General features: G+C 42.6%; 1 protein-coding gene across 2 annotated transcripts in view; it reads left to right on the top strand.

Moving 5' to 3' along the window:
- Positions 1-27,892, top strand: part of LOC103604169 (serine/threonine-protein phosphatase 2A 56 kDa regulatory subunit gamma isoform-like) — an 85,623-nt gene that overhangs the window by 28,451 nt on the left and 29,280 nt on the right. For both annotated transcript variants that reach the window (XM_008588750.1, XM_008588751.1), the window contains exon 2: positions 18,525-18,724. In XM_008588750.1, the coding sequence (XP_008586972.1) occupies positions 18,525-18,724 (200 nt within the window). The remainder of the gene's footprint in view (positions 1-18,524; positions 18,725-27,892) is intronic.

Here is a 27,892-nt window from a genome sequence, read left to right as displayed (position 1 = left end):
AATCTAGAGATGATTTAAAGTATATGGGAATATGTGTGTAGGTTCTATGCAAATACTACACCATTTTTTATCAGCAACTTGAGCATCTGAGGATTTGGGTGTCTGAGAGAGGTCCTGGAACCAATCCCCACAGTAGCAAGTAATGACTGTATATCACACTGTTCTTTCTCCTATTTCTGTTGTATTTTCATCTTTTCCCCTCTAGGATTTGCTTCTAGCACCCTGGAAGAGATGTTCTTTCATAGTCCCATAGAACTAGAAAGAACCTTATTTTTCAGATATGGAAACTGAGGCCCAGAAAAGTCAAGCTGCTCTAGTCTAACTGCTACTTTCCAGTTTTGATTTATGTTCTTTTCCATGTGAGTTTCCAGCACCACCCCCAAAAAACAAAAACAAAAATCCAGCTCCGTCATAATCCTTTATAAACCTATCAAACTTTAAGGACATTTTTCCATTAAAATCTAGTTATGACACAAATTGATAATACTAAGACATTCATGAACTCGTCAAAGAGACTGGCTCCCCTGTGACCTCGTGGCCACATCTATTATAATTGGATCTGGGATTCATTCAGCCTCTTTCAGCCAACATTTCAGTAGCTGCTGTTGTGCTGCCCTGTTCTAAGAATGAGAGCAGCAAAGCACAGTTGCTGTGCTGTTTATCAGGACACACACATAATTGTGTTGTGCAGGACCAGACACCATCAGATTGGTACAGTGTCATGGCTGAGGTCGCTGAATGCTGTGCATTAGTGGCCTGCTCGGAAATGCCTGGAGAGGATGAAAACATTGCTTCCGTTGCAGACACGTCTGAAGGATAGGAGAATAACAGGATTGACTGATAGAAGCTAGTCAGTCACTTGACATGAGATTAACAAAAAACAGAAGCCACTAACATTCACTGAGGACGCATTCTATTTCAGGGATCATTCTAAGCACATTTCATCTCTTCATTCACAGCAACCCCAGTAGGCACAGTTATTTCCGTTTTCCAGTTGAGGAAACTGAGACCCAAAGAGGTAAAGTTTTCTCCAAGGTCAGTCAGGTAGTAAGAGATGGAGCTCGGATTCCAACCCAGCTTTCTGCCAAAGTTCTTGAGGCCTTTTTTCTACTGTTCCCTTGTGTCTTAAAGGCTTAATAAATATTTGCTAAATGAAGAAGTCAGAGTTAGAAATGAAGGGGGCATCTGTGCCTAGTGATGGCCTCGAAGTGCCATGAGCACAAGCTGCCTTGTTTAACTATAAACCTGGGCTGTACAGAACAAGTCTTAGGAAGTGCTGTGCACAGAAAGGTGGACATTAGAGGATGGATGTGGGGACTTCCCCAGATGGCACCACCTCAGGTCACCAGATTTGTCTGTGGCTCCCATGGTCTGTAGGCTTCAGCACAGGAGGACGTAGGGCCGGCCCGTCTAACCACTGCATCCTGCCCCAGTTACTGCAGGTCTCTGATGTCCAGCCTGACTCTTCCACTCTGTGCCTCTGGACACCCAGGCTCACTGGTGAGTGGTCAGTCTTCACCTGAGGAAGCGGGGTGAGAGAAAGGGGCTGCCCACGATTGACGTGCTATTCTTTTTGTAATAAAACCTTCCAGTGTTAAACATAAAGAGCAATAAGTAAAGGCATAGGGTTGCCTGTGGTTCCTGGGAGGCAGGGGAGGGAAGTGCCTGTCAAGGGGCACCCTTTTTCACCAACTGGGGCTATAGGGCTAGGTCAGGGAGCAGGGCCCCCCAAGATGGGCAGATGACAGGCTGCTGTCATCATGCCGTGCCCCACGGCCGCACATTCATCCTGTGAGGCCATGCCTGTCCTTCCTAAAGACAGCTGAGATTGCAGCTCCTCCCCAATTTCCTGTGTAAGGTTCTGCTTGGAAATTGGCACCGCCTGCAGCAGGCCACCTCTGCCATTCTTACTGCAGGGTCCAGCTCTTCTTCCCAGATGCAGGAACACCTTGCAGAGGCCCAGGAGAGCCCTTCTTATACCAGCAAGTTTTCCCCTTACCAAACCCTGCTGCATCAAGAAAATGAGAGTTGAATGGAAGTGTTTACCTATATGATTCTAAGCGTAATCTCAGTTTCCCATGCAATTTGGGATCAGCCGTGTAGAAAAGGATCAGCTAAATGTCTTTCAACATGTACCTAAATACTAGAATGTTTCTCTTTTTAATGAATAATATCAAATATTTGGTGACATATTCTTCTGCAATGGAAAAATGAACCTTTTCGGCAACCTCTTGAATAACCCGCTAAATGTAATTTAGGTTGCACGGTATCATCGGCCCCTTTTACAAAGTGGCGAATGGCACCTATAAAAGAAGGCCAGAGTTTCTCAGTACACACTTGCCCCCCCCTTGAGTCTCTGTTAGAAGAAAAGGGCAGGGTGCTGATGGGTTCCGGGCTGGTTTCTTTGCTTATTGGTTGGTTTCCTTGGTCAGTGAGCTGTGCTAGAGTGTCCTGAAGAAATGCAAGTGAGCAGCAAGCATGGTTTTTGGCCCCAGTTGGCATGCTCTTGTGAGTTCTTGTCGGGGGACCCACCAGGCTTGCTGGTGACAGGACATGGGGATGTTGTGTTGAGGAGCTGTGCATCACCACTAATTGCCACCCAAGGGAGCGCACAGCGTGGGGGTGAGCAGCCTGCTTGTTTTCTGTCCAGCCCTCATCCACGTAGCCTGCAGTGCCCTTGAGAACCAGTATGCTATGCACCTGGTCACACACACAATGATGGGAGTCGTCGTCTCTCTGCTGGAGGAACCTTCCAGTTTTCCTTGTTATGTTTTATTGTATCCAAACAATTAGTTAAAATCCTTCTCTTTATAATTTATTTATTACTTGAGACAGTAACATATAAGAGGCTTAAGAAATGTAGAAGTTTTCCATTTTTTGTACTTCAGAATTTTTTCTTGCTGCTCCACGCTGGGTATCCCACCCCAGTGGTGGCACCTGCTGCCCGACCCAGGGGCATCCTGTCTGAAGGAATGCCTGTCCCACAGGTGATGCCCTGCAGCTCCAGTCAGCTTCTCCCAGTGGGAAGTAGACCGTGGACAGGCAGAAGTATGGAAATCATCGGCTATGAACGCCTGTGGTGGTGGCAGTGTTGGCATCATTAGTTTACATGATGCAGTTGTTAAGCACCTGTCATTTGCTGGACGCAGAGCTAAGGGCTTGGGGTATGCACAGGCTGGAGGGGCTGGAGGTGGAGCTGCAGGCTCTCCTCTTCACAGTCCCCTCCAAACATCAGCCCTGATTACAAGGACAAGGCCGAGTTCAGTCTCAGGCATGAGTCAGAAAGCCCCTGGGAATGCTCGTCCAAGTCTCCAAGGAGATTGGGGGCCACTCTCCATCACAAGCTCTATTAGACCCTGAGGAGACCCTTTGGAGACAGGAAGACTGTCGGGAATCTTAACTGGCTACCATCTCTGATCTAGTTAGCATCTTAGCGGTGATGAGTTGATGGCAGGTGAGGTGGAGACTGGAGCCCTGTGTCGGTGAATCCACTCTAAATAATCGATTTGAATCTGAGGGGCTGGAGCGGTGGGCATGTGGTAGGTTTGGAGAGGCTGGCAGCCCTTGGGACAGGCAGAGTGCTCGGCACCAGTTTCCATCTGCCTTGCCTCCCGAGGTCCACACACACACGTCCCTGCCATTCTGGTGCCTGTGTGCCCCATGGCCCTGACTCCCAGGCTGCCTCTGCAGGACTGGAGCTCCAGGTGGGAGCAGGACTCAAGCCCTGGGCCCGATGTCATGTGTGAAGAAAGAGCCCAAGATTTGTAGCAAGACAGTCCATGTCCAGAAAGAAGCACTGGTCCTACTATACTTGAGACACAGAGAAAGGAAGTAGAGAACATAAAATAGATACTGAAAAAAATATGTATTTATTTTCAGTGTATCCTTTTCACAGATCTACACTGTTTTGTCTGATGTAAACATATAGAAAGTTCTGGAATCTTCCTTTGGCAGCCTCTCTTTTTGCCAAATGAAGTGAGTGATATGAACTCCACCGTGAATGTTTACTAATTTGTACCAGCTCCGAGGGTCTAGCTGTTCCCCACAAGGCATTCTAGAACTAGGTTCTTAAATAGAGAATGTGGCCTGTGTCAACAAATAATGTTGTGTTGGATTTATATCTTTATTCTTGGGAGTTTGTTTGACCTGTTTTAATTTTTTCTGTATGAAAAAGCCGAGTCTTCCAATTCAGTGAACACCTATTGAATTCCTCTTACATATGGCCTGTACCAGGAGGTGGGGACACATTCCTTAATATGTATGCATGTGTGCCCACAAGAGGTTTTATGGCTGAGGCTTAGAGTCATTTCATGACTTCACCGTGTTCTTATCTGGCAGAGTCTGGACTAGAAATCACTGTTTCTTCCATGTGACTTCCTTCTCCGAAAGATTCACTTACCTCAAGTAAGAGCCTTTCTGAGGAAACCAGTCTCTCCCGGCCCTCACCTTATCTCAGTCTGGCCTCACTCATCCAGGCACCCCTGCACCTGCCCGTCCCACCTTCCCCACCCACCCCTGGAAGAGTCTGCCAGTTCTCATGGGTGGAAGACATGAATGAACTAGCCCTTGGCTTCAACCACTGCTCTTTGGAATGAAAATATCTGCCTTATTGAATTTAAGTTATACTCTGATTTCATGAGAAAAAGATGATGGTTGAGGGTCGGTGGTGGAAAGCTGTGAGGGAGGTGAGCATCGCCCTTTCTCATGTCAAGTGAAGGTGGTTGAAGAGTCAGCAGAAAAGCTCCCAGGGAGGACCCATGTGTCTGAGGTGGAGCAGCTCGGGTTTGTGGGGGAGCCCCACCCTTGACAGATCTTTTTCTACAGGAAGGAGGATGCAAACTTAGTGAGTGTGTGTAACAAAGCTGAATAAGCCACAGAACTGGAATTTGGAGAGGGCACATTCATAGTGGATTTCGAGTTACAGGTTGTCTCTCGCCAAACGTGTTTAAAACAAGAGCATCGATGTAGAAACTGCAAGCCAGTCTCACGTTACCAAATTTATATCCAAATTAGTTCAGCAGGCAGCACTTTCATTTTGCCAGAATTCCATCTACAAGGAGTGGAAGAAGGATCGTTTCAGTACCCTAATGACAGGAAAGACCACTTGCTGCGCCTCCGTGGTTTCTCATGGCTTCTCCTGCAGCACCCGCGAAGAAGACTCCTTTGCATGTGGATGGCTTTCTTAAACAAATGAACACTCTCAGGACAGTAGCATCATTTTTCCAACTCCCATCGACTTCATATTACCAGCTGGTTACTTCACCTCCTGTACATTAAGTAGTACAGACAGCACTTGAAGGGGTGGAGGACATTGGCTGCATTTGAATGAAATCATGTCCATTCAGAAGCCTGAGCAGAGGCACAGTGTGTGTAGATAAGTTCACCTACCATATCTCATCCAGTCTAAGACACTGTTGATTGTAAACCAAACCATTTTTTAAGGATTACCAGGAAAGTAAAAGTGAAAGATACAGGGCCAGCCCGGTGGCGCACTGGATAGTGCGCTGCTTGGGAAGCGCGGTGGTGCTCCCGTCCGAGGGTTCGGATCCCACATACAGACCGGCTCCCGCTCACTGGCTGAGCGAGGCACGGGAGCAACACCGAGGCTTGCAATCCCGTTGCCGGTCCCCGGTCCGGTACAGGGGCAACACTGAGGGTTGCGATCCGTTGCCGGACATGGAAAAAAGACAAAAAAAAAAAAAAAGAAGAAAAAAAAAGAAAGATACAACTTGATTTTAGGGGCCATGAATATGGAAAATGTGTATAGTAAAGTGGATGAAATTAAGAAAGATTTATTGTAAAATTCGGAAGTCATCAACCAAGTTAACAGTTTGAGAGGATTAATTTGATCCTGAAATTATATAGGTGCTAAGGGTCACGGTAGGAGTTAATAAGTCATATCACTTCGTATTCATAGGAGTGAATATTTTCATTCAGTTCCATTGGTTTATCATGCTTTAGAGTAATAGAAGTTCGGATTCGTGGAAGAAGAAGAGACCATTGTTACCAAACAGGACTGCCTGCCAGGCCAGCATCTCGGGAAGCGGAGTGTGGAATCGTGCCTGCCTTAGGGGAGAGGACTGAGGACTGGTCTCCCAGGCTGTGGTGCAGGCCCTTCTCTTTTGAAGTAGATCTTCCTGCTTATGGCATCTTGATTTCAGTCCCTCTGTGTCTCTTCTGAAGAGAGCTTTCTTATTCCCAGGCCAAGTCGTATCACTCATGTGCTTAAAAAGCTTCTGTGATTCACATCTGTCTTCCCACAGTGCTTTTCAGATTTTTCTGTCAGAGTACTCTGACTACAGAGATTCCAGAGAGGGGAAATGCCTATCAAGAGCAAACAGTTTCTCTGAAGGCCTAGATTTTCTCTTAAATGTTATGGTGCCTCTCAGTAAATTACCTGAATTTGTTTGCCTCACGTTGATCTGTCCTTCACAAATATCTGAGGTCCCACAATGTGCCAGACCAGTTTCAGATGCTGAGGAAAAAATAGTGATCAGGAAAAAGTCCCCCTCTATGAAAATGTATCATAAGTAGCCAGTATGATTAATTCAGGATATATACAATATAATCAGTGTTATCCTCATTTACTGTCTTTTTGCAGAAAATTGATTTCTGGGAGAACACACCCTGTTTAATTTGTCCTGTAACTTCAAGTCCCTCTGGTTTGAGAAGTGGGCACCTCTGGATAGTCTCCCTCACTCAGCGAGGCCTCCGGTGCCGCCTCAGCAGACGTCTGCCTCCCTCAACCCTGGCTCCTGTTCTCCCTGAACTTCACCCCCATTTCCTAATGGCAGAATTAATCACCTCCCTCCCTGGGTCCCCATAGTGCCTTCTGCTTGTGTCTCTCTCAGAGCACGTCTCACATATTCTAGTTGGTTTTCTTTGAGAACGAGTATCGTGCTTTAATCAATCTCTTTGTGGTCAGTGTCTAGTTTGGTGCCTAGCAGGTATGTATTGGACAAATTTTTTGATTAATTCCTACTGATACAGGATGCATCCTCAAGATTGGGGCCTGCTCTGAGTCCTTAGTTCTCACATCTGATAAATGAGTCATAGAACAATTTTTATTTTATACATTTGAGATCATAGTTGCTGATCTTTTCTTTGGAGAGAAAGAGAGAATGAGAGAGTCTTTATACAGATAGAAAAAAATTAGAGATCACTTAAATCTTTATCTTGATAGGGAAAATTTTTTAATAAAACAGATCCGGAGCTTAAATTCTTCAACATGAAACACTGTGTAGAGGAACATTAGGAAATGTGTCGGGATTTTGTGTATGCGCATGTGTTTCCCAATCCCAAATAGATGTAAGTTAGTTCAGGGATTGTCAGGATTGAGTTCTCTGAAGCAATGTTGAAAACAACTGACATGTGTACACCCAGAGCACATGCCTGGAGCGGCCCTGGGCATGTGTTTCCCAATCCCAAATAGATGTAAGTTAGTTCAGGGATTGTCAGGATTGAGTTCTCTAAAGCAATGTTGAAAACAACTGACATGTGTAAACCCAGAGCACATGCCTGGAGCGGCCCTGGGCGACACCCCAGCTGGCAACAGTGGTCATTTTTGGAGAAGAGATGGAGGCTAGAGCATGGTGTGGAGGAAGGAGGCTCACGTCTCACTATGTGTTCTTATGTGCTTTTAATTTTTTTTATATGCATGTATTTTATAGCCTTTTAGCATATAAAACAAATGTAAATGTAGTGAATAATTATGCAAATACCCATGTAACCACCACCCAGGCCAGGCAACCCAAAATTCCCCTGTAGCTCCTTCAGCTTTAGGGATGTATTTCACCCACCACTAATAGACATTTGGATTGTTTCCGGTTTGGGCTGTTAGAACAGTGCTGCTGGGGACGTTCTTTTACCTATGATGTGGTGCACGTGGATATGAGCTTCGTGAGGTTGTGTGGCCAGGAGTACAGTCCCTGGCTCACAGGGCGTGTATGTCTTCAGTACCACTTGGTCATGCCGAGCCCCAAGGCCCACTAGCAGTGTGTGAGCTCCTGCCGCAGCACAGCTCCTCGCAGCACTGTGTAATGTTTGCCGGTCTCGTGGGCGTCTCATGGTATCTCACTGAGGTTTCAATTTGCATTTCTCTGGTTATTAATGAGAGTGACCATCCTTGCATATATGATTAGCCATTGGATATATTTTGTGTACAGCCTGGTTAAGACTTTTATCTATTTTTCTATTGTACTCTGAATTTTTCTTACAGATTTATTGGAAATGTTTATATATTCTGGGTATGAGTCTGTTGGTTATATGTATTTAAGTAGTTCTTTTCTGTGACTTGCCTTTTCATTCTTGGTGGTGTCTTGATGAAGAAAAATGTTTGATTTTAGTATAGTTCAGCTGATCAGTCTTTTAGCCATTACTGTTTTTTATGTCTAAAGAAGTTCTTTCCCTACACAAGACGGTCTTCTGTATTATTTTTTTTAAAGCATTAGAGTATTGCCTTTCAGATTTAAGTCTGTAACCTACCAGAAGTTTATTTTTGTATATAATATGATCTAATTTCTTCCTTTCTTTTTTTTTTTTTTTGGTCCCCATGTACCTTCTTGTCCCAGCACCAAATGTTGAAAGGCTGACCCTTCTTCACTGTTCTGCAATCCAGTTCTGTCATAAGTCAAGTGTCCATGTATGTGCAAGCCTGTCTCTGGGCTCTGTTCTCTGTTCAGCACTGAGCTTGGCTATTGTTACTATAATGAAGCTGTACTGGAAGTCTTGATTTCTGGAACAGCAAGTGCTACCACCTCATTCTCTTCTAAGGGAGTCTTGGTCAGTGTTGACCCTTTGCATTTCCACATACATTTTAGAATCCACTTACCCAGTTCCACAAAAGTATCTGTTGAGATAAGGATTGGGATAGCATTGAATCCGTAGGACCGTTTCTTACTTGGGTAGATGTTAGCCACAGACTCAGAGCAGGCATCAAGCTCAATGGGGATCTGGTGAATGCTCCCCTTTCAGGTGGAAGAAGTGGGGGCCAATCTCACTCCTCCTTTCAGTGTTGCTCTGTGGGTCCCAGCCAGTGCAGTCAGGCTAGAAAGAGAGGAACAGTGTCAGGACTGGCAGGGGAAAGGAAAGTCAAAGGATTTACAGATACGTTATCAGAATTCTTAAGAGTAAAGGAAGGTAGCTAGATACAAAAAAAAAATACCCCAAAATCAGTTTTTTTCTGTATTGCAACAGATAGAAAATTAAATCTTTTTAGAGGTACCATCTATAATAGCATCAAAACATAAATACCTAAGAATAAATATAAAAAATGTAACACATTTTTGGAAGAAAATTTTAAGACTTTATTGAGAGACATTTAAGAAAAACTTGAGTAATTGGAAACATACTCTGTGTCTATGGATTGGAAGACTCAGTATTGCAAAGACTTATATTCTCCCCAAGTCTATATGGGAAATGTCAAGGGCCATGAATAGTCGAGACAGGAGGAAGAACCAGGTGAAGCCCTCCTAATCAGATAGTAAGTCTTTCAGGGATCCTGGAACTTAGACTCCAAGGTTGTGGTGGTGCAGGGAGAGGCAGGGCCCAGCAGAAGAGAGAGCACTGCCTGTGCAGACATTTCATGGAGGACAGGGGAGACACCGGGAGCAGTGGGGAAAATGGTCATTTCAAAAAATGTCACGTGAATTTTCTCTGGAAAAAATAAAATAGTACTGCCGAGCATTTGTTTTCTTAGTGTGGTAAATTTGCCATCTGCTAAGATTTTTTTATATGGAAACAGAGCTGAGTGGAACTTAATACGTATTAATGAAGAATCCCAAATTTGCTCCAAATTGTTAGTAATTGAATTCAACTTTATTCCTGCTCATTTTGTACTAAGAATAAATATATTAGAAAAACAGTATGGCCCCATAGCTAACTGAAGATTTGGCTCTTACCTTTTGGAGAGTTTGCTGGTTTGTTTCTGTTTTGCATGAGATCTCTCTTGTCTGTGGGCTCACAACTGGCATATTTTCATACACCCACATAGGAGCACTGTACTTTTAAGCACTGTACTCTCATAGACCCCCCATAGGAGCACGGTACACTCTGGTATAAAAGCCCAGAGAGGTGTTGCTTGGCCTGTGATCATGCCGTGGCCTCTTTGTTTGAAAATCAGGTTGCTCTAGCTGCATAGTAAATGTTATGTGTGACCAGGAACTAACTCCCACCCTCCTGAACTTGTACCTCTGAGTGTCTCTTTTGAGTTGTCAATCTCTAGGTGGCAGGTTTTGCCTCTCTGTCTCTGTTTCATTGGGGTTATGTTTATTTGGAAGAAGCTATCTATGTACCAGAAAGTCTAAATTCTGCTCTTTCTGTAGGTGCCATGCTCAAAGTTGGTCCTTTATTGTATATTGGAGTGTTTCTTTTTTTTTTTTTTCATTGAATCATAATTGATTATACATATTTTGGGGGTTCAACATTGACATATGTTGATCAAATCAATATTACTTGCATATGTATATTTTTACAAATCATACTTCTTCTTTATGCCCCTTGTCCAATCTCTCCCTTTCCCCCTCTCCCTCCCCCCAGCCCCTTCTGATAACCCTAGATTTCTTCTCTCCTTCTGAAAGAGTAATGGTTACTCTGTTGGTTTGTTGCCTAGATGATCTGTTAAATGCTGGGTGGTGTATTCAAGTGCCCCAATATTATCATAGAGCAGATGCTTCTCCTGTCTCTTGGGAATGGGCTTTGTGGAGAGAGACATCCTCTTTTTTTCTTTGGTCTCTGCTGGTGACTCTCCTTGTGTCAATGTACTCCAGTGGCTGGCAGACTATCTGCACGGTGTTTGTGGCATCTAGCTGCTTTTGTGGCAGCCGTGGTTATTGTAGTGGCTGTGGTGGTTTACCCACGTGGAGGTGATGTTTTTGGCATGCTCCTTACCTAGTTGCTGCTGGTGCTGGCGGTGTGCCTGGTTGTGGGAGGAGGGTCCAGTCCTTGTATCCATACCTCAAGACCCTAGGTGGGCCCCGTGGCACTGGCAGTGTGCCTGGTTGTGGGAGGAGGGTCTGGTCCCCGGATCCATACCTCAGGACCCTGGGTGGGCCCCAGTGGGTACTCTGTTTTTTCTTTCAGTTCTATGTTGGATTATTTGCTGTTCCTACCACTTAAACTCTGAGGTGGAACTAATTTGTTGTCCTTTGCTTACTTCTAAAGTGGGGGAACTTCCTGTGGGAACCAGTACTTGAGGTCTGTGGTTGAGCTAAATTGCTGCTTTGCTGCTGACTCCCTAGGGAAGGCTTTTTGTGCAGCTCACGCTTTAATGGTTGACTTTATAGGTACTTCCAGGTTTAGTGAAATCTGCTGCACCTGGGTTGTGTAGACACTCCGGTCTGGGCCTGAGTCATCAAACTGCACCCCATGCTATTCTATATTCCTGACCAGTCTCCTCTGAGTGGTCCTACACTGATTAGGAAGCAGATCAGCTCTCCTTGCTGTGTCCCAGTGTTCCCCCGGTGGGCCTGTCTACACCACCGCCTGCACTCCAAACACTTCCCATGGGATGGGCTGTGCTTCGGTCCCTTGTGATGACTCACCAGCCTCTGGGTCATTTTTTTCGGTGGGCCTGTCTACACCACCGCCTGCACTCCAAACACTTCCCATGGGATGGGCTGTGCTTCAGTCCCTTGTGATGACTCACCAGCCTCTGGGTCATTTTTTTCATTTGTTGTGGCTCCTTGGTCCTTTGTGGGTCCACAGGAACCCTATTAGTGGTATTGCTGGCCTGGTGGCCACCAAGGCCCTCTTCTCCCCTGTTGCCTCCAAGCAACTTCATCCAAAGGCCTCAGCTGCGGCTTTTGCCAGCTCCTGCTTTTGCCAGCTCCTGCTCCTTGTGCTCAGCAGCTCCAGCCTGGAAACGGCTGGGATTTGAAATGGTCCAAGCAGTTTTTTCTTTCTCTCATCATGGCCTTTCCCACCTTCATGCACTCCATAGGTCTCTCCTCCCCTTCCCCTGAGCTCTAGCAGTCCCAGCTTGGCTGTTGTTGCTTTTTAGTAGCTGTAGATTAGTTATTTTGTGAGAGAGAGTGATGCTGGGGACCGTCTATTCCACCATCTTGACTGGAAGTCTGGAGTGTTTCTTTTAACTACTGAGACTTGTATAGAGGTGAGCTTGGCTTTTTTTTTTTTTTTTTTTTTTTTTTCCTTCATCATTTTCCTATCCACAGGAGTCCACATGATACCTCTTGGCACATAGTGACAACTTAGTAATTCAGCCTTATCACATCATATTCTATGATTTGGTGCTTAAAATGTATGTGTCACATCTGTCAGTCCCTTCTATAAGTGAGGCACACGTTGCTAGCAGCATCTGTGAAGTTGACTACGATGTTATTAGCCATTTGGGACTCATTTACAAAAGCCTGCAGTGGAGTGTCTCCTCACTGCCCAGCAGTGGTCTCCAAACTCTTGATCACGCCTGCCCGGCAGTAAACAGTCTCAAGCTCACACCTCCACTGTGTGTCAATTTGTGTATTAAATATTGAAAAGTTTGTGGAAAAATAGAATTGAAAGATAATACAAATCTTTCCATGAACTTTTCAAAGTACTCTTGTTAGTACATCTTTATTTATTCTTTGTAGAAAAAGAAAATATAAGTAGACATTCTGCTGTTTTTTTCCTACATCCCAGTAGTTGATCTTGAGTAACCCCTGGGGTTGACCCCCACTTTGGAGATCAGTGATCAGTGGAATGAGTCCAAGTCCTCATACCCATTCTGATGCCCGCGAGAGGCAAGAATGCCCCCCTCCCTCACTGTTGGGACCAGGGACATTTATAAAATAATGGGGGGAGCTGAAATGATCAGTACAAACAGCAAGGTGTTTGTGATAACATTTATACTGTTAAAAAGTCAGAATACATGAAAGTCTAAAGCATATTCTTCCACCACCTTCGATCATTTTTATTCCCCAGTGGTACGGTCCTAGAAACACAGAAGGTAAGACTGTTTAAAAGACTGTTTAAAGAAGAAGCTAAATTAGCTTGCACTCAAAGAAAATATGGAAAAGTAAGTAATTTTTTTAAATGTAGAAATATTTGACAGACATAAGGATACAGGTTTTGAACTTTTGTACTCAATTTGATTGTTATAATATGGATTTTTTTTTAAATAGTAAAATCATAAATATAGCCAAATGAGATTTTTAAAAATGAAAAAGAGCTCATGAGATTATAATAGCAAACCTGTTTTTAGACTGTAAGCAAAAATAGTACAGTAACAGCTTAACTATCAGGAACCCTGAAAGAATTGACATAATTTCCAGATAGTTGAGATTTGCTTGCCTTTTAGAAGCATTTCGGATAGAAATTTTATGAAAAAAAAAAAGTTTTACTCCGTTCTTCTTAATCATAATACGTTTGTTTTTGTGTTTTGATAATGACTTAGTTTTATTCTGAATATCATTTACTATGCTGTGTTTAAAAGGTGAATGATGCTTTCAGGGCCTTTTGAGGTATATAAGACTTATTCAGCTCCACCCTGAATGATCCCAACATCCTTTTGAGTTTCGATTTCGTAGATAAAGTACACTTTACTGTCATTATCTGTGCTTTGCTACTTAACAGCACTGAGGCCTCGGACAAAATACTTTGGCTCTCATTTTCTGTTTCCTCCTCTCCGCGTGGTATAACTGTACTGCCTTAATACTGTTGTTGTCAGGATTCCATGAGGAAGTGTTCTGAAAGGACTTAACTGGCCACTTGTTAGAAGCCAAGCTGTCAGTGGGTCCTGAGTGAGGGGTATCAGCATGGCTCTTAGGGGCAAATTAGTTCTCTTAGTTCTCTGTAGTGCCAAGAATGTGACGGTGCCAGACAAGTTCCAAATATACAAGCTGTGATGACAAATAACTCATTTAAGGTGATCCTGCCAAGTTGGAGTACGAACAAAAGTGAAAAATTGGTGAGGATTGAAGGCGAGCAAGGAGATAATTTAGGAAATGAATGCTTTTCATTGAAAAAGCCAGGATATTTGAATGTTAGGAGCACTGAACACTGTAATGGTTACTCACTTCAAATGGTTGAAGTCACTGAGTACACAGAGAGTTTAGGAATCAAATTATGGTTCTCATGGTCTCCTAAGTATCCTTTAGACAATATATCCCAATCCCATTGCCCTGCGTGTGTGCTTCTTATCTCTGCATGCCATTTATGAAACGGGTAGTTTCCTACGAAAGCGATCAATTCAGGTAGCAATGTCTATGTGCCTGCTGTTTGTAAGGCTCAGTGTTAGGCACTGGGGATCAAATATGATCACATGGCACCTGTTCTCAAAAAGCATCTAGCTGGGGAAGTAAGAAATACTAAGCAGGATAGCTAACCGTTTAAAGTAATAGGAAGTGCTAAATGACTGGCTTAGAGTCATGTGTCTTTCCTAAGTAGGAAGTATGGAAAGGCTTTGTTGGAGAACAGAAGTTGCCAGTAAGGGGTAGGAAAGGGCAAGAGGGGCAGAGGACTCTCAGCATCAGGAGAAGTTCGTGCACTGAATGAAAGCAGAAGAGCCCGGGTGCCATGGGACACTTACTGGACTGAGGCTGGTGTGGGGCAGTGTGTCTCAGGACCCCTTCACACTCCTAAAATTGCAGGACTCCACAGAGCTTCTGTTTATGTGAGTTTGGCTATCAATATTGACCATATTCAAAATTAAACCACAGAAAACTTTTAAACATTTATTAATTCATTAAAAAATAAACCTATGACGTGTCAACAGAAATAACATATTTTTATGAAAATAGCCATATTTTCCAAAACAAAAACAAATTTAGTGAGATGAGTGGCATTGCTTTATATTCTTGCAAACCTCTGCAATGTCTGGCTTAGTAGTAGACAGCTGGGTCCCTGCCTGTTTTTGCCTTCAGTCTCTTGCCACTTGTTGCTCTGATTGAAGTGTAGGAAAATGTGGTTGGGAGCAGAGGAGTATCTTAATAGCCTTTTCAGATAGTGGACATTTTCTACGATATTGTACCAAAACGTAACAAATGGGTACTTTCCTTCTTTCTTTCCTTCTTTTTTTTTTTTTTACTTTGAAATAAAAATCAAAGTGCAACATATCAAAATTTATAGGATACAGGGCTCATGTGGTGCTTAAGAGGAAAATTTATATCTGTAAATACCTTTATTAGAAATAAGAAAAACCTCAAATCAGTAGTGTAAACTTCTACCTTAAGAAAACAGAAAATAAGAGCAAACTAAACCAAAAGCAAATATAAGTAGGAAATAACAAAGATTACAACAGAAATACATGAAATAGGGAATCAAAAAAAAAAAATAGAGAAAATCAACGAGATCAAAAATTGATTCCTTAAAAATGTCAACAAAATTTGCAAACCTTTATCTAGATCGACCAAGAAAAAAGAAAGAAGACCAAAATTACTAAAATCAGAAATAAAGCTGGGGCATTATTACATTGGCATTATGGTTTTTTGTATTGGTAAGATTTAGTTTTTTTTCTCTTTCTCTTTTGCATTTTTGTTCTACCAGTTAGTTTTGTTCTTTTTTGAGTATTCATGGTAGTGTTTATTGGTTTTCAGATTCGAGATGCAGGACTTCCTTGAAGATTTCTTGTAGGGCTGGTTGTGTGGTAGTGAGCTCCCACAGTTTTTGTTTGTCTGGAAAATACACTATTTTTCCCTCATTTCTGAAGGATAGTTTTGTTGGGTATAGTATTCTTGGCTGGCAGTTTTTTCCTTTTAGTTAAATATATCATCCCATTTTCTTCTGGCCTGTGGAGTTTCTGTTGAGAAGTCTGCTGTTAGCCTGATAGGGGCTCCCTTATAGGTGACTTAATGCTTTTCTCTTGCTTCTGTTAAGATTTTTCTCTTTGTCTTTGAGATTTGCCAGTTTGACTATAATGTGACTTGGAGAGGACCATTTTGGGTTGAATCTGTTTGGGGATCTTTGAACCTCCTGGATCTGAAGGTCCATGTCTCTCCCTATACCTGGGGAGTTTTCTGTTATTACTTCATTGAATAGGTTCCATGCCTTTTCCTTTCTCCTCCCCTTCCAGAACACCCATGATTTGAAAGTTTATGCACTTAAGGTTGTCTGCTAGCTCTTACATTTTCTTCAATTATTTTTCCTTTTTTTTTTTTTTTGTCCACCTGGGTTATTTCAAAGAGACTGTCTTCAAGACCAGAAATTCATTCTTCTGCTTGTTCTGGCCTGCTGCTTAAGCTCTCGGTTGTGTTTTTTTTTATTTCGTTGAGTGAGTCTTTTAGTTTGATGAGTTCTGCTACATTCTTTTTTAAGGTATTAATCTCTTTGTAAATTTCCTCCTTCATATCCTGAATTTTTTTTTTCTCATTTCTTAATGTTGTCTAACTGAGTCTTCTCATATCTCAGTGAGTTCCTTAATATTGTTGCTTGGAGATCCTTTTCAGTCATTTTAAAGGTTTTCTCCTCTATGTGGTCTGTTATTTGAGAATTACTGTAGGTTTCCTGCTCTGTAGGGTCTGGTGTTTGGGAACTACTGTATTCTTTTGGTGGTGTCATATTTTCTTGGTTTTTCATATTTCTGGTATCTCTATGTTGATGTCTGGTCAGCTGGTAGAGCAGTTGCTTCTTCTACCACTCCGGGGTGGGCTTTGAAGAGAGAGACTTTCTCTTCTTTTTCCAGTCTCTGCTGGTGTCAGTGCAGTTGAGTGTCTGGCAACTGCCTGCACAGTTGCTGTGGCTACTGCTGTGGCATCAACCCACTTTTGTAGTGGCTGTGGCGGGCCACCCATGTGAAAGTGGTGTTTTCAGTGTGCTGTCTTGCTTGCTTCCAGGCAGAGGGTGCTGGTGCCCTCAGCTCCTGCCCAGGCCACCGGGTGTTGCTGTCTTGCCTGCTTCAGGGTGGAGGGGGCTGCTGCCCTCAGGTCCTGCTTAGGAGCCCAGGCATTGCTTAGGTAGTTTTTTTAAGGAATCTGAAACCATATCAATGAGCTGTCTACATTTTATTCCATTAAAATCTGAGGGTTGGGCTGGCCCCGTGGCTCACACGGGAGAGTGCAGCGCTGGTAGCGCCGAGGCCGCGGGTTAGGATCCTATATAGGGATGGCCAGTGCACTCACTGGCTGAGCTTGGTGCAGACAACACCGTGCCAAGGGTTGCGATCCCCTTACTGGTCAGAAAAAAAAAAAAAAGAAAGAAAGAAATTCAAGGGTTTACCTTGCACTTTGAGTGGCTCTTTTGTCCTTGAATGATATTATAACATCATTTTTTAATCATTTGGAAAATTCTGGCCCACTGAGTTATACAAATCTTCTAAGGCATTTTGGAAATCTTTGACACATTTTAGTATTATGTATATTAATGAATCACATTTGTTAATATCACCACTGATCTCATCTTCAGCCCAGGGAAGCTGTGAAGCTCACACTGGCAGATAGCAGTTTTCCAAACTTTCCAAAATACTGGACAGTCATACAGAGCTTTGTTTGAATTCAGCTTAATCACTTGCCAGCCCTACAGTGATCCTCTAAATTTGTTTCTTTATCTCTATTGTGTTATTGTGGAGATTAAATTTTTAGTAACTTTATACAAATCATATTGAAACTTTTTAGGATGATATCTGGCCCAGGTAAGCACTAACTAAATAATAGGTATTGTTACTATTATTGCTGTCTTCTTAACATCATCAGTTATCAAGTGTTGTATGTGTTGACTGTAGACCAGAATGAGGAAGGAAATGTGCTTTGTGCAGTGCTAAGGTGGTGACTCTTATTGAATGTTTGTGACAGTTGGTTTTGACAGTCTTTGGACTGATGCCTGTCGCTCTATGTTTGTGCCTGTCCCCTGTTGTAAGCATAGAGTCAGTAGACAGACATAAGGAAGACCCTTCCCTTCTTTTTACCTTGCCTGTACCTACCCTGTGCAGTTGTCACATGGTGTAAATGTATCTATACCTCTTACCCAGACTTGGGGCCTTACTTACTGTTTGCTTCTTGTTCCATTGCCCAGAACAGTGCCTGGCATGTGATCATCGATGCTCAGACAGTATTTGTTGAGTGATTGAATTTAGAGAGAACTTATTTTGGACAGTACTCTCAACATGGTTTGAAAGAATTAGGAAGCATAAAACTTTATCACACTTAATGTATGATCTGAGCAGTGACTAGTTTTGTTTTGTTTTGTTTCCATTTTCTTTAAGGAATATTTAACCTCTGTTTACCCCTACCACATCTGTTTTTTTTTTTCTTGGATCTTCATTAATTCAAAATAAAAATAGGAGGGGCCGGCCCGGTGGCGCACTGCTATAGTGTGCCGCTTGGGAAGCGCGGTGGCGCTCCCGCCGAGGGTTCGGATCCCACATACAGACCGGCCGCTCACTGGCTGAGCGAGGGGTGGGAGCAACACCAAGGGTTGCGATCCCGTGGCCGGTCCCGGTCCGGTACGGGCACGACACTGAGGGTTGCGATCCGTTGCCGGTCACGAAAAAAGACAAAAAGGAAAAAAAAAATAAAAATAGGAGAAAGCTTGGAAGTGTTTTGCAGTAACATTGGGTTAAGCATTTTTGTGATCAATATACTTTGCTTTCTGCTTTTCAGATGTTCCTCCTGCTGATCAAGAGAAGCTTTTTATCCAGAAGTTACGTCAGTGTTGTGTCCTCTTTGACTTTGTTTCCGATCCACTAAGTGACCTAAAGTGGAAGGAAGTAAAACGAGCTGCTTTAAGTGAAATGGTAGAATATATCACCCATAATCGGAATGTGATCACAGAGCCTATTTACCCAGAAGTAGTCCATATGGTAAGTGATTACAGCTTAACCGGCATGTCCCAACCCTGAGTTACAAACAGGACTCTGATATGCTTAGAACAACTTGAGACATCTGAGCCTAACACAACATTACCCAGGAAAAACATCCATGTGTTCCAAGATTTGTACTTGTATCTTGAAGAATGAAAATGTTCTTTGTAAGGTATCCTGGATTGCAGTGATAACTAGAGTGAGGGAAATCAGTTGCCTTCTAGGGACCAGTCAAAGTGCTTTACATTGATTAACTCATTTAATCCTCACATCTACCCTATGGGGTAGAAATGTTAGAACTTTTATTTGTATTAATTATTTTATCCACTTTGTTTCTTCTTTTTTTTTTTTAAACATATATGTCATTAATATAATAGTGCCTTACATAGTTTAGAAGTTAAAGTGTTGTCCATACATGTGCAGGAGAATTCTAGTGATGGGGTGGAGTTAAAATATTGATGGGACCAAGCTGGTGTCAGAATAGTCAATGCAGGTTGTCTGAGAAGGCCTTCACCTGTCAGCGCTGATGTCATGAAAATAAGTCCTGATTGGCTGAGGCAGTCTGTCATCCTATGGTTAGTTAATCATTGTTTTTATTCAGCCCCCAAATCTCAGTCCTGTATAGTCTCATACTTTGCAGACTGTTCCCAGGTCATTCGTAGCTATTCTTACTGTATCCCAGTGTGACGTCAGTGAGTACCACCTGGAAGCATTTCATGCGATGCTGTCACCACAGCTCTTACTGTATGACATTGAGCTCCAATTTTCTGTTGAGTGTTTTTGAATTGTTGACATTTTATCTGCCTTTGAAATTAGTAACCCCCAGTAATTGGGGAGTCTTTGTTGCTTAATATGAAATTTTAAATACTGGTTTTCATTGAACTCTTACTTATGTTACTGATTTTTTTTTTTTTTTTGCAAAGCTATGTATTTCAGAATTGACTAGACTTGTTGACCTAAAATGCTTTCATTTCTTACTTTAGTATGTTTGCTTTGGGAAAAGATGAAAAGTAGTGTAATTTCTTGTAGTTCAGTACACAAAAGTTTGAGATTGACTTGATTATTTTAATTTACTGTTGTTAACTCTTTTTTTTTTTTTTTTTTGAGACCGGCCGCACTGCGAGCGCACCGGCCATCCCTATATAGGATCCGAACCCGCGGTGGGAGCGCTGCTGCACTCCCAGCACCACACTCTCCCGAGTGCGCCACGGGCTCGGCCCGTGTTGTTAACTCTTGAAGTTCAGAATTTATGGGCGTGGATACTGTGCAGGCAGCCTAAGGTCTGCGGGGCTGTGAGGGCTCTTGTCCCCAGACTCATGCCTGGAGAGCAGTGACGGGCATGTACCGAGAGGAGAGTAAATGCCCTAAAACCTGTCCCCTCCAGATTAAGGAAACTTGAGCAAATACCTTTTTTCCTTAATTTCATCTCTTAGGCACTTTGGAAGGCTGCCCCAACCCAGAACCATAAAGAAAAATGTCTGATATTTTCTCCTAAAACTGTCATAATATTGTTCTTCTCATTGCATTTTATAATCTTCTTGGAACTTTTTTTTTATGGCATGGGTTAGGGATATAATTTCATTTTCTTCTAAATTGACTTTCTTCTAAAATTATTGAAAAATCATGTGTCTCAACATTATATATTAAATATTCATTTCCTCCCCATTGATTTAAATGCTTCTTTATTATGTATTATATGTATTTTCTTTTTAAATTAAATTTATTTCTTAATATATACTAAGTTTACGTGTATGGAAGGTTTTTGTGTTTTTAAGGAGTCGTGGCTGCCAGCAGTCCCTGATTCCCACTCTTTAACCCGAGAGGGAAGAGTCTGCAAAGCATGACGGGACCTCAGTTGGCCCGACTTAGGTCAAATGCCCACCCTCGAACCAGGCGTGTTCCCTACTGCGTGACTCTGTCTCTCGTTTGTATTTTGCAAGTAGCGCTGTGCATTACTGGACCACTTAGGGGACTTAAAGCCCTGGAGACCGTTTTGTAAGATTAAATAATAATCACTTCTCGTCCCCCTGCGACAGTTGTTTCCTGACTAGATGCTCCTCCTGCTCTCTGAACTTTGGTCCCCAGCCCTGAGCACCGGGAGCAGTCAGAGTCTTCAGAGTGCTGTGCAGTTTGCTCTCAGAAGCATTGAACAGACACTTACTGAGCATCCGCGAGGACCAGGCAGCTTTTTCAGGAGGAGATAGAGCAGTGAACAAGCTTTCTGCCCTCCCAAAGCTTTCATTTTCATGTGGGACACAAGCATAAAATAAGCCGACCAATAACATATCTTTTTTTTTTTTTTTTTTTAAATAAAAGATGACCGGTAAGGGGATCTTAACCCTTGACTTGGTGTTGTCAGCACCACGCTCACCAGTGAGCTAACCGGCCACCCCTATATAGGGATCCGAACCCGGGGCCTTGGTGTTATCAGCACCACACTCTCCCGAGTGAGCCACGGGCCGGCCCTCAATAACATATCATTTTAGATTATGGTAATACTATGAAGAAAAATAATCCAGGGTAAGTAGACAGAGTTACAAGACTGGGAATATGACTTCTGCCCTTTGCCCACATGGGCAGGAAAAAGGTGCAGAGACAAAACTCCATGTGATAAAAATCAGACCATCTCTACGTGATGAATTAGACAGTCCCATGAAGATATGTGCACAAGATGCTTTTCTGTGGTCACTGCGAGAGCAGGGGACAGTTCATTTTCTTTCCTTTCTGCTCTGATTTGAGATAAGTTCAGAAGAGAATATAGCCTTCCCTTATCCCCTGTTTGTCTGGAGCTTTAGGGGTAAAAGAGGGGCAGGGACAGATTGTTGTTCTTGTGTTTTATGGACAGGGCACTGATGAAAGGTACAATGAAAGAAGAGTGTGTGGTGGGGGTGGTACTTGGCCGAGGCTTGTCACCTCTCAGAAGTAGAGCGTGGGTGTGGAATTCAGGCAACCAGCAGAAGGCCTCCATCCCAGGCAGTGCCTGCACCCAGTGGGGCAGGTAGGAAAGATCTGGGGCTCTTCGTGGTTCCATTCTGATGAGAAGCTTCGCAGCCCAAAGCCCCCTGGTATGCCCACCACTTAGGCATCACACCTGAAGTGTTGCCTGTTGTTTTCTTTGTTTCTTGTTGGTATGTATGTGTATGTTTTGGTCACAGCATTTTTGGAAACATTAAGAATCCAAAGCTCTATAGATGTATTCCTGATGCTGCTACTTTTAAATATATTGCCTCTTAGACAGGACTGCTATGTGGTTTTTTTAACAGATTTATTGAGATATTATCCATGTACCTTACAATTCACCCACTTAAAATGGATAATTCAGTGCTTTTTAATATGAATATAAGATTGTGCAACTGTCATCACATCTAATTTTAGAATATTTTCATCCCCCCCCGAAAGAAATCCCACCCATGTTAATAGTTCCTGCCATTTCTCCGACTCCCTTACCCACCCTGAGCCTTAAGCAACCACTGATCTGCTTTCTTTCTGTAGGTTTGCCTATTCTGAACGTTTCATGTAAATGAATTCCTACAGTAAGTGTTTTTTTGTGACTGGCTTTTTTCACTTAGCATAATGGTTTCAAGGTTTATTCATGCTGTGGCATGTATCAGTATTTATTTTTATTGCCAAATAATAGTTCATTATACAGATATGCCACACTTTATTTATTTATCTGTTGATGGCCATTTGGGTCATGTCCATTTTTTGGCTGTTATGAGTAATGCTGCTATGAACATTCATGTACAAGCTTTTGTGTGAACATATGTTTTCATTTCTCTTGGGTAGGAGTGGAGTTTCTGGGCTACATGTTAACTCAGTGTGTTCAGCTTTCTGAAGAACTGTGAGGCTATTTTCAAAGTGGCTGCACCAGTTTACATTTCTATCAGCAGTACACAGGGGCTCCCGCATCTCCCTGTCTTCAGCACTTGTTACCTGCCTTGTTGTTATAGCTCTGCTGCTGGTTATGAAGTGGTATCTTGTGGTTTTGATTTGCATTTCCCTGACAACTAACGATGCTGAGCATCTTTGCACGTGTGCTGTGTATTTTTACACATCACAGACTTTAGACCTAGAATTTAACAGAACCTTACAGATCATCTAGCCTGACCCTTTTCTCTTCTGGATAAAAAAGCCCAGGTTCAGAGAGATGAGGGTGAAGAGGAGCAACACCCAGGGGAAGAAACTTTTGGCATTCAGTTTCTCAGGCCTAAATTACATAAACTTTGTTATGTCTTAATTTCAGTCATATTTTGAATATAACCAGCCATCTGTTTTTTCAATTAAGTTATCTAGTTAATCTGTTTCTTGGGTATGGACATTTTTCCAATAGTCAAAATAGTCAAAACCAAGTAACAGCTTTTAAGAAATTGAAAGTAGTAAAACTACTTTGTTAACAATATTTAAGGAGATAAGTTTTGGGGTCAGACCTTTTCAAAAAAGGGCAATATACCAAATTTTATATATGATTCCAGAGGGTTCGAGTCCCCTAGAGCCTACAGTAGACCACAAATTAAGCACTGTGGAGTCTCTTTTCTTATCTTCTGAATCAGGGTTCTCCTCCAGATCAGTGAATCACAGGTTCCTTGTCCCTGGGGCCCTTTCAAGGGCTCTGGGAAGTCAAAAATATTTCCATAATAATACTAAGACTTATTTGACATTTTCACTGTATTGACATTTGCACTGGTGGTGCAAAAGCCACAGTGGGTATAACTTCTGGCACCTTACCAAGAGCAAGGCAGTGGCTCCAAACTGACCTGGTGTATTCGCAACCACAAACCCACGGTAAAAAAAAAACAAAAAAGGCCAGTTTCACTTAATAGTCTAGATGAAGCGGTAGAAGGTATTAATTTTATTACCTCATGACCTTTGTGCACACATCCTTTTAATGCTCTGGGTGATGAAATGTGACGCTTGCATAAAGCACTTTGGCTGCACGCAGACGCAGTGGTCGGGGGAAAGGGCACTTGCATGATCTAGTTGCACCGCACTTGCCGCTTTTCACAGAACGCCGTTTTTACCTGAAAAATGGGTCATTCAGAGTTGAAGGATTAGCAGGCATTTTCTCAAAAAATAAACAAAAGGAGAATGTCATTTTTAAGGAAAATGACTGGCAGTGTTTGTTGTCAATGATGAAATCTGAGCAGTCAAGGGAAATTTTGAGTCTTGGAACATTTGTATCCACCAGGGTGAGCTTCAGCTTCCCAGTTCTGCAAGCTCTTGCTGAGCTCAGTGGCTGTGTGAATCAATGGGATTTTTTAATAGACATGATGAAACGAGTCACCACTGGGAGGAAGATCTGCATCACTCAGTGAGCCAGTATTTTCCAAATGAATAATAAATAATGTTACAAAATTATCCATGGGCAAGCGAGCCATTCAAAGTGCAAGACCACCACCAGATTTGAATGGAGGAGAGTACAGACCCTCGTTGATAAGGTCTCAGCATCCATGTAGGAGCTCAACTTTAATAAACTACTACTGGTCAGGTATTGATGTAGTATCGAAGTCCATAATTACCTAAAACTGCTAAATAATGCTCCTTTTTCAACTACATATTTGCGTGAGACCACATTTTTTTCCTGTATATCAACCAAAACAACATTCTAAACACAGAAGCAGATAGAATAATCCAGCTATTAACAATGCCACTCGTCTCAATTTCTTTTTGGGGAAATATAGTTATTTTTCATAAATGTATGTTATTTATATTGACATAATCGATTTTTTTTAATTTCTCTGGTTTAACGTTTAATTCAGGCAATATCGATAGATATAACTCTCAAAAACAAAAGCTCTTTGGGGTCTTCAGTAAGTTTTAGGAGTTTAATGGGGTCCTGGGACCAAAAAGTTTGAGAACTGCTCTTCTAAAACGGTGCTACTCAAAGGCTGCAGCATCAGCATCACCTGGGAGCTTATTAGAAATGCAGATTCTCGGGTCCCACCCTAGATCTGTGGATCAGACTCTCTGGGGATGGGCTGAAGTGCTCTCTGTTTTCACATGTTCTCCAAGTCGTTCTTCGGCATGCCAGAAATTTTAAGAGTAACTGTTGTGAATAATCTCCCTACACTGCCCCATCTTTGGACTGTAAATTCCCTGCAAGAAAAACTTGTTATGCGCTTGCATTTCTTCTACTAGATTTAGCACAATGCCTTCACATAACCTCAATGAATGTCATGTGGTGTGGGGTTTTCTGAATAGATTTGGACATTAAGACTAGTCGTTATAATCACAGACAAGTATAACCTGAAGATCAGAAAAGGAGTTGGTTAGTTAGATCAGTGGTTGAATGAGTTGGATGGCTCTGAGGTGCTTCACATCAAAATGGACCTTGCTAGAACTATCCAGATCTACTGTGCTGGGTTACTAAGTAGAAGGCAGCCTGGCATACTCCCTGAGTCATTCGGAAAATGTGTATTGCCTGCCTGCTGGATTCCAGGTACATGCTACCTCCTGGGGCTGTACCAGTGAATAAGATCATATAGTCCCTTCTTTACAGAGTCCACCCTTAATTGTCTGGGAGACAAGACAAGAACACAGACAGAATGATACAGCGACATCTGTGCTGTGGGGGAGATCTGCATGAGGTCTGGTGAGAGCACATGCACACGAACCTAACCCAGTATTGAGGCATCCCAGAGAAGTAGTGTCTACACTCATGGCCAAGAAGTGACTTCAGGACTAGCCGGCTCAGTGAAAACAAGATGGAGGTGGAGAGGGGAGTGTTCCTAGCAGAGGGAACAACCCCTCCAAAGGCCCAGAGACCAGAGAAAGTAATACGTGTTTGGGACTGAGCAAAGCTTGGAGCCCCAAAGCATGGGGCTGGAGTCTAGATCCTGGGGAGCTGATAGACCCTGAGGATTGAGGTTGTGCCTTGAGGGCTGGGCCACCTGTGTGCTCTGGCTGCAGTGAGAAGAATGGATAGGAAGGGATATAGGAATGGAGGTGTGAAGGGACTAGTTATGAAGACTGCCAGAACATTCCAGGAGAAAAGTGGTGAGATAAACCAAGTGGCTGTGATGGCAGAAAAGAAGAGGGCGAATGTGAGAGATGTTAAGAAAGCAGAAACAAGATTTGGTGATGGATTTGACTGAGAGATTTGGGGAGAGGAGCCTAGACCCAGATTTTTGACTCCAGCAAATGGGGAGTTAATTCAGGGAAAAGAATGTGGACCCTGGTATAAGAAAGACCCGGATTTGAATCTTACCTACTATTCAGAGTTTTGGGGGTTACAAATGGCGGACACCCGCAGTTCACTATTGTTCATGCTCAAAGTGGCGTTCATCAGGCAGACACTGAGGTAGCTCACAGGCTTAGTCCATGGACTCACAGGGACAACTTCTCTCTCAGTGTCCCATGGCCCCTGCTCTCTGTGTACAACCTTCATTATCTTGGGCATCTCTGTGTGGTGGTGGCTTCTAGCTATAGAGGAGAGTGGCCCTTGCTGGCACTGACCAGAAAGGCCTGATGCCTACGTGTCACCTGCCCATCCTGGAACCGATTGCCATAGCCAGGGAGGTGGAGTACTAATGATTGTGACCCAGGCTGGGTCACATGGTGGAGGTGGGCAGAAGGAATTCCCCACGAGAAGGTAGGGGCATGTGCTCTTCTGAGCAGTTGAAACGGTCACGTCTGTACCCAACTTTCCATCCACTAATTGTGTCACTTTGGGTGAACAACTTGACTCTGCAAGCTTTCATTAGTGCAGTAGACACATGGCAGTAATAATCGTCTGCCTTACAGAGCAGCTAGGATGAAAGGAGGAACGTATGAAAAGCTGCACATGACAAAGCTGTCATTCAATTGTCCTCTCTCTCCTCCTTTCAGCGCCCTCAGAAGTGGGCCAGAAAGGGACAAGCCCCCAAAGATTTTCAGAACATTTACCAGGTGGACGCCTAAATGCATCCTTCTTTCTTCAGATTAGTGTAGGTTTTATTTCTAATTCTTGCTGCAGACTCTGATACCTCAAGGTTACTTTTCTGTTTTCTGATTTAGAAAGTTATCATGCTGTGGAACTGCTTCTTGGGGCATTGATTAGATTAGTTTATTTTTCTTTTTGGGGGGCGGGGGGAGTTTGGCAGCTGGCTGGTACAGGGATCTGAACCCTTGACCTTGATGTTATCGACACTGTGCTATATAACCAACTGAGCCAGCCCCTAGATTACTTTACATAGTGATTGGGGGATTGCAAACATATGACCTGAAGTGTGATTTCATGTTTGTAACATATAAATAAAGTCACAGAAGTGAAATCAAACTTGGGGAGAGAAAACAAGTCAGGAAATACTATGCACAGTGCAGTTACACAACTGTGCAGCATCATTCACACCATAGATTGATTTAGTGATTCCATTTTCTAAATAGATTACAAAAATAAATCTAGAGGAATACAGTACAATCTGTTAATAGTAGCTGCCTTTGGATGGTGTGATCATGTGAATTTTCTCCTTTCACTATACACTTTTGTAATTTTAAAAAATGTTAATAAGAATCATGAGCCACATTTGTCATCAAAAATCAGTAAAGATATGGTTTTCTTTCTTTGAAAAAAAAAAACGCTTTCTGTGTGTAGCATGTTACAAATACTGTTCTTACCAAGACTTGTGTTGCATTTCCAGGGAAGACAAGTCAGTCACATTATTTTAATCTGTACTGTCTGTAAACGATTAGATGTTGACTTACAAGTTTTAAAGACATAAGAGGTTTTCTTGGGATTGGTGGCAGTGTCCTTGGGAGACGTTTCACCCCAGAACCCGAGGACGACTGTCGTGGTGCTTCATTTAAGGATTGATATTGGACTGATGTCCTCCTGTTTTTATACCTGATATTTACAATGTGTTCTGGAAAGTATTACTAGTTGTAAGGGTGATGATAGTTTGGAAATGGGAGAGGAAAGAATGTTTCGAATTAAAAGAGGCAGTTTATTAACCAACAAGGTTTCAAATAGTCTACAGCTTTACTTCAAGTGAGGGTTTCAATCACGTATTCCTCTTTTTGCTTAGTTTCTGTTCTGCCAGAGTTACAATACCGTGAGTTAAAGAAGCGTGTCGATGACAAGCTAAAAGCAGATTTAAAAATAAAGCACTTTGTGAAATCCAGAGAATGATTTGTCTGCTTTAAATATCAGTAAGCCATTTTTTAGAGATCTGTTCTTATGATTTTGAGATTTTC

The sequence above is a fragment of the Galeopterus variegatus genome, unplaced genomic scaffold, assembly GCF_000696425.1.
Source record: "Galeopterus variegatus unplaced genomic scaffold, G_variegatus-3.0.2 Scaffold5019, whole genome shotgun sequence".
In the NCBI taxonomy this organism is placed as follows: domain Eukaryota; kingdom Metazoa; phylum Chordata; class Mammalia; order Dermoptera; family Cynocephalidae; genus Galeopterus; species Galeopterus variegatus.
Note: the sequence above shows the minus strand (reverse complement) of the source record. Positions and strands in the feature narration are given on the sequence as shown.